The 12,980-nt window shown below is 36.7% G+C and overlaps 1 protein-coding gene across 1 annotated transcript in view; it reads left to right on the top strand.

Annotated features, from left to right (window-relative positions):
* The first annotated feature begins 1,500 nt into the window (after positions 1–1,500).
* The window catches only part of ptgfrnb (prostaglandin F2 receptor inhibitor b), a 42,657-nt gene continuing 31,177 nt past the window's right edge, over positions 1,501–12,980 (top strand). Inside the window, exons 1-4 of the mRNA XM_051888011.1 lie at positions 1,501–1,832; positions 5,391–5,756; positions 8,407–8,814; positions 12,436–12,801. Of these exons, the coding sequence (XP_051743971.1) occupies positions 1,790–1,832; positions 5,391–5,756; positions 8,407–8,814; positions 12,436–12,801 (1,183 nt within the window). The 5' untranslated portion in view covers positions 1,501–1,789. The remainder of the gene's footprint in view (positions 1,833–5,390; positions 5,757–8,406; positions 8,815–12,435; positions 12,802–12,980) is intronic.

Raw genomic sequence — 12,980 nt, 5'->3', positions numbered from 1 at the left:
ATAAGAAACGCTTTAATCTCATTTGCATGAGATTAAAACGCCTCTAATGAAGTCACAAAGCACATTATGTGTGACCAGTTTTTTTTATTTTTTATTTTTATTTTTTTTATTCTGGTGAATATGTGAAACTGACATCAAAAAATGAAAAACAATGGAATGGAAATAGGTAAAACATTTTCACTTTTAGAAATGACAAGATTGTGGGGTAGATTTTTGATGAAAACAGCAAGTTTGCCGAAAAGGCTCCTATCACTAACATCACATGCGATTTTCTATTCTAAATGTGGGTGTTTCCTGTTTTAGGTTGTCCACACAGGAAGTGGCTAAAATAAGTTTATTGCCATATTTGACATCAGAAGCACAAACACGAAACTGTTGGGGACAGCTATTGAAGTAACTTTGTATGCATCAAGGTTAAGTATTGCATACGGTCTGCATGCTTTACTGTGTGCAGCACTTGCATTACTAGCAGTTATTAAACAGGTAAAATGAGAAATGCCAATCAATGAGTGTGTTGAAAATGGCTTTTAATCTTTAAAAGACTGTACTCTTGCCTTACAATCAGCATTTTATGCTGCATTCTTGAACAAAACACAGTAGTCCATTACTTTTGATTTTAGAAAAAGAAGGAAATACAGAATCGATTAACCTTTTATTCTCAGTTCTCTCTTTTTTTCTCTGAACTGAAACCGCACTGTACCTGTACCCTGATAGCAGCACATTAACATTGATTCTTACTAATAAAGATGCACCACAAACTCAATTGACAAAGCAAACTCAAAATTGCAGTGTAATAATCAAAGCTTATATACTAAATGAATGAGCCCTTCTATTAGCTGGAATATAGGCTATTGGTGCAGTGCAGTGACCCAGAGCTGACAACCAGAATGTTGCTGATTTCAGCCCAACATGAGGTGAACCATAAACAAGAAGTGAGTCAGTGTACTCCAGGTTACTCTGGTAGGGTTGTCCCTGAAGGTTACTGAAAGTCACATATAGGAAGTGTCTACTAAATGTCTGTAGATTTCTCAACACTAGATGGCATACAAGGCTTATACGCCTCTAATTTGCTGTGTTGAGAGAATGATAACTCAATTTAAAAGTCATTTTTTACAAAACATTACAGTTATGAATGCAGAATGGAGTTGAAACTCATCTATCGATCTGTCTGATTGGGTAAACAAGTAAGAATACAAGATTTTAGGTTAAAATATGCATTCATATTTTGCTGTCAAAAACATCTTACACTAATCTATATGGAGGTTTGGTGGTTTTAACTGATTGAACTGCTGGTTAAGATGGTTAGCAGTTAGGTCTCTCAGGCTCACCAGCTTCTTTCTTTCTTTCTTTCTTTCTTTCTTTCTTTCTATCTATCTATCTATCTATCTATCTATTTGTCTGTCTGTCTGTCTGTCGATCTGCCTGCCTGCCTACCTACCTGTCGTCTATCTATTCGTCTCTCTATCTAAGAGAGAGAGAGAGAGAGAGAGAGAGAGAGAGAGAGAGAGAGAGAAAGAGAGAGACGTTCCTCCAGTCGTAGGGAATCCCGTTTCACTTCCGTCATTCGGCCGTTAAACCTCAAAGAGCGTGAATCAATCACGGGCGCGTGCGCGCGCGGTAGAAGAGTCCAGTCAGTCATCTCACGTTCGCGCTCAAACTGCGATCCTGACATCATCACAGCGAGGGTCTCCTGATCATCGCAGGTGAATCCTGAACCTGTCTGTCTTTCCTGCAGTCTGTCTTCAGCTCATATCAGGAATAAAGCGTTGGACCGCGCGTCTCCAGCGACATGGGAAAGACGCAAGCTCTGATCCTGCTGTACGCCGCTGTCGGTGAGTTTCCTCCGGGAACAGCTAAACTACAAATGTAGCAAACAAATGACAAACCCTCAGCGTACAGCTGTTGTTTTGACAAGTATCAGTGTTTCTGTCAAGGTAAATAGTTAACTGTAAAAGTGTTTTATCAGGTGACTAAACGTGGTGACATCTGAATTAGCTGCTTTTATTTATGTCAAAGTATAATTTAATATGAAACTCATTACATTAGGTTAGTGATTTTAAGAGTCATATTAGGTAGTGATTTCACACAGCGTTAGCCATTTCATAATTAGATCTAATTAAACCTCTCTCAATCATTATAAAATTGTTCTGCTGTCTATTTCTTACTATTATTAGATTTACATTGTCAAAATGTATAGTTAGTAGTCTAACTCAAAGGTAGTATAGCAAATTCATTTTGATATATATAATATTTGCATATTAAATGAGATCTAATTAAACCTCTGAGACATTATAGCATTGTTTTGCCTTGATATTAGATTTACATGGTCAAAATTTTTAGTAAATACCTCAAAGGATGTATAGTTTATTGATATATAATTTTTGCATATTGAATGTATCATTATTGAACTGTTTGGTTACTAGTTTTAAATTTGCATGGTCACAATTTTCAGTACTTCAAAATAAGTATATTTTCATATTGAAGTATGGTATAGATTTGCATATTAAATGAGATCTAACAACATCTCTGAATCATTATAGAACTGTCTTGCCTTTTTTTTTGTTTTTTTTTGTTTGTTTGTTTATTTGTGTGGTCAAAGACTCAAAATTCAGCTCAAAGTTAACATTTGCATATAAGTAATTCTCTTATTGTTATTATAATAAAAATTTTATTGATTTATTACATTTTATAGCTTGGTCAAAATGCGCAGTATAGTCTGCTGAAATTAAAGACTTGCATAGTATTAAATAATTGACATTTATAATTAACACGACATGCCATGACAAAACCTAATAAGTTGGACACTAAGGATATGACATGAATGGCATGTAACCTTATACTCTTACAAATAAAAGTTCTAATTTGAATTGAAAAGAGTTTCATGTAATAGATAAAATCATTGTAAGTTCCTCAAAGAACTTCTTACTCTGTAGTTCTATAGAAAACCTGGGGTTTAAAGAAGCCAGAATACAAAACACTTATCTGAAGAGCCTGTAACGGAACTTTTTAATCTTCAGAACTTTTTAATCTTCAGAGAGCCATATAGCAAATTACAAACACTGCACAGACAAAACTGTCTGTTTTTGAAAATAGATTTGAAAAAACTGCAAAGAACCCTTGAAGGACAGTTAGTTTTTACTCGGATCAAGCCAAAGAGAAAAGAAGGGCAACACCATCTACTTCTGTTGCTTTGCATGTTACATGAGACCTAAATAAACCTCTTATTATAGAAATAGTGAAATAGATTTACATGGTGAACATGTAGTGTCTAAATTGCATGCATTTGCATAAGCACATATTCTCATGCGCACCTGTGCATGTAAACAAACTTCAAACCATTTTTACTTCAAATAGGGTATCACCTCTACTCTTTTTTTTTTTTTTTTCTTTTTTTTTTTTCTTGCCGTTCTGTATTAATTAATAATATGGAACGGTCACTTAAACACTGCTGTATCGACTTCAAAGCTGAAAAATTAAGAATTTGTGATTTCCTCATGCTGACAAGAATCCCAATGGACTTTTAATAAGCACAAAAGAGAATAAATGAGTATATGGTGAAAATAACAATGTTTTACAAACACACATTTCTCCTGTGTCTTCCCGTTTTTTCCAGAGTTTTGAAGTTTGTCAGTAGGTGCCTTCAGCTGAAAGCATGCCAGGCTGTGTTACAGGAGCTTTCCTGTAAGAAAAGAATATTTTAGGATAGTCTTTTTTCATTTAATGTCATTTGCAAGTCTAGTGGGGTGAGAGAGTGACAGAGTTATCATTAGCATGGTGCTTCATTTGCATTTGGGGTCTTTTATGAAAGTGCCATCATGTGCTTTGAAGCCAATCCTCATAATCCCATTGTAAAGTACCATATGCCAAACTATAGTCAGCATTTGTGTGGTTATGAAACTCAGAAATCAGGTTAAATATGCAGATGTCATAATGAAGTTAGATTATATGTTACTAGTGATGCTTCCTCAGTTACACATGCACTGAAAAAAATGGTATCCTAAAAACATGTTTTTTTTTTTTTTTGGGGTATTTATAATTAAAATTATGGGTTCAGTCAGGTAGAAATCATAATAAATCATAATAAAAGGGTTTGATTTTTACTATAAGACTCACTTATGTTCATTTACATTTCTCTGGTCAAAAGTTTTGGATAATTATAAACAAATGATTTTGAAAGATGTCTCTTATGCTTACCAAGGCTGTATTTATTTGATCAAAAATACAGTAATATTGTGAACTATTACAAAATATTTCAAGATTGTATGCTGATCTGCTAAAAGCCTGTCTGAATGAACTGGCTTAATTCAAGCTAAACATATTTAATATCGCTAAATCACCTAAATACATTAATTTAAACTAGTAGAATGGGTTCAATCAAGTAGAAATAGCTATTTTAGGAAACAATCACAGGTTACCACTTTTTACGGTGTGGATTAAATCATAATAAATCACAATAAAAGGGTTGAATTTTTACTATAAGACTTACTTGTGTTCTTTTACGTTTCTCTGGTCAAAAGTTTTGAATAATTAGGATTTTTTTTTTTATGATTATGAAAGATGTCTCTTATTCTCAACAAAGCTGCATTTATTTGACAAAATACAGTAAAAAACATAATATTGTGAACTACTATTACAAAATATTTTAAGATTGTATGCTGATCTGCTAAAAGCCTGTCTGAATGAACTGGCTTAATTCAAGCCAAACATATTTAATATCGCTAAATCACCTAAATACATTAATTTATACCAATAAAACAATTGGAAAGGTTTTAGTCAAGTAGAAATATATCTTTTAGGAAACAATTGCAGGTTACCACTTTTTATGGAGTGAATTAAATCATAATAAAGCACAATAAAAGGGTTTAATTTTTACTGTAAGACTCACTTATTTTCATTTCTCTGGTCAAAAGTTTTGAATAATTAGGATTTTTTTTTTTAATGATTTTGAAAGATGTTTCTTATGCTCACCAAGGCTGCATTTATTTGAACAAAAATACAGTAAAAACAGTAATATTGTGAACTACTATTAGAAAATATTTCGAGATTGTTTGCTGATCTTCTAAAAGCCTGTCTGAATGAACTGGCTTAATTCAAGCCAAACATATTTAATATCGCTAAATTACCTAAATACATTAATTTATACCAACAAAACTAGTGGAATGGAATCAAGTAGATATAGCCCTTTTAGGAAACAATCGCAGGGTACCACTTAATTACAGTGTGGATAAAACCATAATAAATCACAATGAAAGTCCCACCTGGGGCTGATTGTTTCACTTGGAAATATGCACATTAAATGGTCTTCCAACACCACTTCATGTTGACATTATTGAAAGTAAATATGATATAAAGGGCAATCAATAAAGCTCTGTTGTGTTTGTGTTTTAAAGGTTTATGCCACTGCAGGTTGGTGACCGTGTCTAGGGACCCTTTGCTCCGGGTCGAGGGCCAGCCGCTGTCTATTCGCTGTGATGTATCGGACTACGAGGGCCCCAGGGAGCAGGACTTCGATTGGACAGTAACGCGAGGGACAGAATCCATCAAAGTGATCTCAACATTGGACGAAGCATTTTCAGATCACTCTTTTCAGGACCGCATAAGGAGCGGCGACATTAGTGTTTCACGACTAGAGGACAACGCAGTGGAACTGAGAATTCAAGAGGCTCGAGTTAGTGACAGTGCCACCTACCGCTGCAGTACTCCAAGCACAGATTCGGTTATAAGTGGAAACTATGATGCAGATGTCCAGCTGCAAGGTGAGTATGTGCAACCATCATATGGCTTGTAAATTATGTTTTAAATGGTTAAAAACTCATCTGGCATAAAACATTGCAGTGCAAATGCATAATGAATGTGCAGAAAAGGAGGTTTCATAATATATTGATTACACTTTTGAGATAAAAGGACTAAAATTTACTATTCCAAAATGAAGTAAAATTGTAGCAAATACAAACACACATTTAAAAGATCATTATTAAAAAGAGTTGCAATGCATTAATTGCTGACGGTTTTGTTTGATGTGTTCAAAACCACTTTTGCAGAGGAAACTGTTCATTCTTTTTGTCTGTGGACTAGCAAGCCGCTCTGAATGCCAGCAGCGTTCATTATGCAAAATATACTGGGTTAATGATATTATCATTATCTTTGGTTCATGAGCACTGACTGAACATGTTGAAAATTAGTGTAATCACTGCAGATTTGTGTAAGGACCCACAGGACATGTAAAACATCTTAATTGTTTCTCCTGACAGCAGTGGGATTAAATGCAAATGGAGATTTTTGTTGCTTTTCAGATGTTTCTCCTGAGAAAAAGAGTCCAGCAATCTCAAAACTGTACTCAGATTGCAATCTAAAGTCAGAGATCCCAATATGAAATCGAACAAACATTAAATTAGTATTGAAAATTTTTCAATCAGTATGCTGATACACTAAAAGTCTGTCTAATGATGCTGACTTCATGTAACCACTCCTTGTTACAGCATTTCAGAGGTCTGCTGGGTTTGTCTTCTTATTTCCTTTCTCAGCGGGACAAACTGTAGATAAGCAGCATTCCTGGGTTGCACGCAAGCTGATGAACACTAGTACTCACTCTAACTACCTACTGTCAGGTGCTGCGTTCCCTCCTGTCCACTTGTTTGAGGAGTAACACGCTAACTGTAGCAGGTGGAGAGTTCTGGCAGACTCCATCAGCACCAGGAGAGCATTCACAAGAACTGGCTGATTAGTCAAGCTCAGATCAGTGGGATCCTCACTGATAACCTCATCCATCCATCCATCCATCCATCCATCCATCCGCTTGTCTATCTACCTATCCATCTGTCCATCCATCCATCCATCCATCCATCCATCCACTTGTCTGTCTATCTATTCATTTGTCCATCCATCCGTCTGTCCGTCTATCTATCCATCCATTTGTCTGTCTGTCCATTATCCATCCATCCATCCATCCATCCATCCATCCATCTCTCTAACATCCATCCATCCACTTGTCTATCTATATATTCATTTGTCCGCCCGTCCCTCTGTCTGTCCGTCCATCTATCCATCCATTTGTCTGTCCGTCCATCCATCCATCCATCCATCCATCCATCCATCCATCCATCCATCCACTTGCCTATCTATCTATTCATTTGTCTGCCAGTCCCTCTGTCTGTCCGTCCATCTATCCATCCATTTGTCTGTCTGTCCATTATCCATCCATCCATCCATCCATCTCTCTAACATCCATCCATCCACTTGTCTATCTATATATTCATTTGTCCGCCCGTCCCTCTGTCTGTCCGTCCATCTATCCATCCATTTGTCTGTCCGTCCATCCATCCATCCATCCACTTGCCTATCTATCTATTCATTTGTCTGCCAGTCCCTCTGTCTGTCCGTCCATCTATCCATCCATTTGTCTGTCTGTCCATCATCCGTCTGTCCATCATCCATCTGTCTGTCTATCCATCCATCCATCCATCCATCCATCCATCCATCCATCAATCCATCCACTTGTCTATCTATCCATCTGTCCATTATCCATCCATCCATCCATCCATCCATCCATCCACTTGCCTATCTATCTATTCATTTGTCCGCCCGTCCCTCTGTCTGTCTGTCTGTCCGTCCATCTATCCATCCATTTGTCTGTCCGTCCATCCATCCATCCATCCATCCATCCAACCATCCATCCATCCATTTCTCTGTCCATCATCCATCCATCCATCCGTCTGTCTATCTGTCCGTCCATCCATCCATCCATTTGTCTGTCCATCATCCATTTATCCATCCATCCGTTCGTCCGTCCGTCCGTCTGTCCTCCCTTCCTTCCTTCCTTCCTTCCTTCCTTCCTTCCTTCCTTCCTTCCTTCCTTCCTTCCTTCCATCCACCCACCTGTATGCACTTAAAATGGAAGACTATGAGAGAAAAAATACATCTGAAAACACATCTGTTTTCACATGATTGGTTAAACTTGTCGGTCTGGTTCTGTCACTGGTGAATGATGTTCATGTGGTTAGACCTGGCAGACACAAAGTCTGTTTTGATTGTGTCAGACTAACATTGGATCTTTACAGAAATGTTCTGTTTTGTTTCATTATTATGTGTGTCTATATATAAGCTTAGTTCACTGGTTGAATGACGTGTACAATGACATTTCCTGCTGTATTATTACTGTAATTCATTGATAGTAAGGTGTGTTAAAGCAAACACAGTTTCCCTACATGCCTTTTTTTTATTCTTTATGTCCATGTCATTCAAACCAGTTATAATTACTGGTTGCATTTGACTTAGAATTTACCTGCATATTTCCCAGACTTAAATAGCTTATAATGTTTTGAACTTCGTTTCATGTCAAATTAAAAAGAACAAAGACCCACTGATGTACCTCTGCCTTCTCTAAAAGTTTTATCTGTTCTATTTCAGTTGTTCCTAACAGTCTTATTGTGGCACCCGACACCCCAAACCCTGTCGTTCCTGAGGGAGGATCCATTAGACTCCTGTGCAATGTCTCCCGCAACTTCATCGAAGGAATTTACCTGTCTTTAACCTGGTCAGTCAAGAAGGGCTCGTCTCTACTAGAGGACCTGCTGACCTTTGGCCCAGATTTGAGTATGACGGTTGGCGACAACTTCACGTGGCGCTACACAGATGGCGGGATGCGTCTAGAAATGGGAAACGGAGTCTCGCACAGTCTAGTGCTCTCCAGAGCGATGCCGGAAGATCAAGGGATGTACGTGTGCTCGGCCAGACTGTGGACGAGAGAGCAAGGAGTCTGGAACCGAATTCAGGAGAAGACAATGGAGATGGGGGAAGTGACTGTCACTCCAACAGGTTAGTTACTTTCTGCAACAGAAGAGGTGCAACAACATGATAAAAATAGACTTTAGCACAAGAGAATAAAGCCACAACACAATGCAATTAATTCAGTTGAAATATTTGTAAAAAAGTATACAAGACTCACTTATGTTTATTTACATTTCTTATATTTTAAGAGAAACATCTAAGGCAAAATGCATCTATATTTTTATATTTTCAGCAACTAGATTTTCATATTTTACTATTATTTATGTACTATTATAGCTTAATTTTTATATCTTCCGTTTTCATTTTCATTTTAGTTTTTGTGCTTTTGTCATTTTTATTCATTTTGTTTTTTGTTTTGTTAATTATGGTAATTAAATTATGCATTATATTAAATTATAAATATATTAGTTTTCTGTTTGTTAAAATTATGTAAATTAAATTATGCATTAAATTATAAACTATATTAGTTTTTTGTTTTTTAAATCATGTAAATTAAATTATACATTGCATTAAATTATAAATTATGTTAGGTTTTTGTTTTCTAAATTGTGCAAATTAAATTATGCATTCAATGAAATTCAATTATAAATGATAATGCTTTACATTAAATTATACATTACATTTAAATTATTTAAAAAGTATGTATTGTCAAGTCTTGAAAAACAAATTCTATTAAAATCCATTATATTGTGGTTTAAAGGAAGATCTAGTGAAAACGAGTTAACTATTCCTTTAATTCTGTTACATTATAGCTTTATTCTGTTGTGTTTTTGCTTAATGTTGTGAACCTTATCAGTTTAGTTGTGTTGTTCCCTCCTGGGAAGCAAAGAATATGCCATGAAATAATCTGATTTCATTGGATAAAAGTACTTATGATGAATCACTGTCATGTAATTTGCTCAGATGATCTTTAAGTGTGATAAAACGAATCAATAAGTTGCATTTTGGGGGAAAAGAGAATGAAAGCATTTTGATTATGGTTGTTTGATTCATGCTACGCCTCCCTTGAGAAGAGTAGATATGTTCTTTTGTCCGGTTTTTATCTTGTTTAATGTCTTCAGACCTTTCTCACAAACCAGGCTGTTTGAATTTTCATTGCCGGTGGAATTCCTGCCTGGTTACCATATATACTGTCAATGTTACTGCAGAGTTTTTAATTAAAATCAGGACGACTGCGGGTGTCGGGTGTCTAGAGAACCATCCAACAGACATTACACAAACTCTGAGACTTTGCTTGAGATTGTAACCGAAAGATCTTAAGAGAATACAAAGCAGCCTGTGCAATCTAAGCGTGATGTACTGAATATCACATTGTTCCCTAGAGAAATGATTGAGAGTTTGCTTGGAGAAATTAAAGGAATAGTTCTCCCGTAAATGATGATTCAGTCATAATTTACTCACTCATGTTATTGCAAACCCAAATTACTTTCTTTCTTTTGTGGAACTCAAAAGTAGCTGTTTTGCAGATTGTTCCTGCTGTTCTTTTCCATATAATAAAATATATAGTAAAAACAGCAAAAAGTGCCTTAAAAATAGGCCTGTGTGCTACAAGTCCAAATCATATCATAGCTTTGTTTAAGAAAAAGCCTAATATTTAAGCTATTCACTGACAATCTTCCCTCCGCTGTAGCTCTCGAATTTCATTTGCATTATGGGTGCGAATAAATGATGTTGTGCATCAATAAGGCCCCGATATACTCATGGCAAAGTTCTTTTTCATTCTTTGCTTAGGGGTAAAAAGAAGTTTGAAATGTGTGACCAGCAGTATACTGTTACCAAACATCCCGACATCGCCTAAACTGATGAAAACGGCATTTAGGTGAATATGTAAATATGTGCTGCTCGCTTTCAACTCAATAACAAAATAAACACACATTAAAAATGACAGCGGTGAGAAAACAGCAGTTAAGAAAGCATCTGATCATAGCGATGCGGCAGCAAGCATTAAACATGAAAAACAGTGGCAGTGTCACTTTCGATTATAATTAAATCTTCTTTTTTTTTATTTCTACTATAAAGCAGCTCTCCATTGTGTTCATGTTTTTACTCGTGGACAAAGTTATATAGAGTTAACAAGTTATATAGACTGATCGTTATAGTTGTACCGCCTCTACTGCCGTGGATCCAGCCATTTCTTTTTTGAAGTTGTGTGCGATGGTCATTTAAAGCAAGTCCTTTCGTGAACAAATGATACTGCGGTGGCTATTACTGGCTATTTAAATCTAGAGGGTTTGGTGTCTCGTGTTTCAAATCCAATGACGCTGGTAGTGACGATTCTCTCTGACCAGTCAGTGATCTGCAGTGTTTACACGTCACATTTAGTATTGGTATGGCTCCTACTATGGCTGCTATTTAAGCGAGCCGTACCGTTCCGTACTGAGCCGTCCCATGCAGTGGAAAAGCGCCATTAGTTCCCAAGGCAACATGTCAGTTTAAAGGGTTATTTCATTTTAAAATGAAAGTTACCCCAAGATTTACTCATCCTCAAGCCATCCTAGGTGTATATTACTTTCTTCTTTCTGATGAACACAATCAGGGGTTATATTAAAATATATCCTGCCTCTTCCAAGCTTTATAATGGCAGTGAATGGGACCAATGAGTTTGAAGCTCAAGAAAGTGCATCCATCTATCATAAATGTACTCCACACGGCTCCGGGGGGTTAATAACCTAAAACCTGTGTTGTTATTGTTACCTAATGCTATTAAAAATCATGTTAGATGAAAAACTTAAAGGACTAGTTCACTTTAAAATGAAAATTACCCTCCCTCAAGCCATCCTAGGTGTATATGACTTCTGATGAACACAATCGGAGTTATTTTAATAAATATCCTATTTATAAATTGCAGTGAATGGGACCAACGAGTTTGAAGCTCAAGAAAGTGCATCCATCCATCATAAACGTACTCCACACGGCTCCGGGGGGTAATAAAGGTCTTCTGAAGCGAAGCTATGCGTTTGTGTAAGAAATGTATCCATACTTAACAAGTTATAAAGTAAAATATCTAGCTTCTGCCAGACCGTTTTCTGTATTCAACTTACGAAGAAAGTGTATCTGACGTTGCATCAATTATGCTTTTTTCGTAAGTTCAATATGGAAGGTGTGGAATGTAGCATAAACATTTTGAACTGCGTGAGGCGTTACACTTTCTTTGTAAGTTGAATATGGAAGGCGGTCTGGCGAAAGCTAGATATTTTACTTAATAACTTGTTAAATATGGATATTTTTCTTACACAAACACATCGCTTCGCTTCAGAAGGCCTTTATTAACCCCCCGGAGCCGTGTGGAGTACGTTTATGATGGATGGATGCACTTTCTTGAGCTTCAAACTCGTTGGTCCCATTCACTGCCATTTATAAATAGGATATTTATTAAAATAACTCCGATTGTGTTCATCAGAAGTCATATACACCTAGGATGGCTTGAGGGGGGTAATTTTCATTTTAAAGTGAACTAGTCCTTTAAGTTTTTCATCTAACATGATTTTTAATAGCATTAGGTAATAATAACAACACTGGTTTTAGGTTCATGGCTGGAAATGTGTTAAGATCATGTATTTTGTATCAATAAGATCTGAATTATTTTTGTTCCAACTCTGAAATTTCCATATTTTTTCCCCCTGCTTCTTTTTCTTTTGAAATCGTCAGCGAACTCCCTGACTGTTCACGTACAGGACGGCAGCACATTATCCACAGGAGAAACGCTGCTCCTCACCTGTTCGGTCTCTGCTGACTCCGCGGCGTCCATTGACCTGGAAGTGACGTGGCTGTTGAACGCCAGCCGTACTCTGGCCCACCTGAGTCGTGACGGCGTGCTGACCAACACATCTGATGTGGTGGACGTGAGACGCTTGGGGAAGTGGGATTTCCAAATCAAAGTTCACGGTGTGGAGATGTCTGACGCTGGACTCTATTCATGTAAAGTGAGCATGTGGGTTCAGCACGATAGTGGACGATGGTACAAGGCTGCGGAGAAGATTTCTGACCCTGTACGAGTTCACGTTATTAAGCAAAGTAAGTACACCAAAAAAAAAAAAAAGATCCTCATTTCATTGACATGACCAAATTAATGTCTTTTTCCTCTTTCTGAAGTATCATTTATGACACTTAACAATCATAAACACACCACTGCATCTCACATTTTTTTGTGGCAAAGTGTGACATTTCAAGAAAATGCCATCTGAAGCTCTTTA

The sequence above is a fragment of the Ctenopharyngodon idella genome, chromosome 1 (assembly GCF_019924925.1).
Source record: "Ctenopharyngodon idella isolate HZGC_01 chromosome 1, HZGC01, whole genome shotgun sequence".
In the NCBI taxonomy this organism is placed as follows: Eukaryota; Metazoa; Chordata; class Actinopteri; order Cypriniformes; family Xenocyprididae; genus Ctenopharyngodon; species Ctenopharyngodon idella.
Note: the sequence above shows the minus strand (reverse complement) of the source record. Positions and strands in the feature narration are given on the sequence as shown.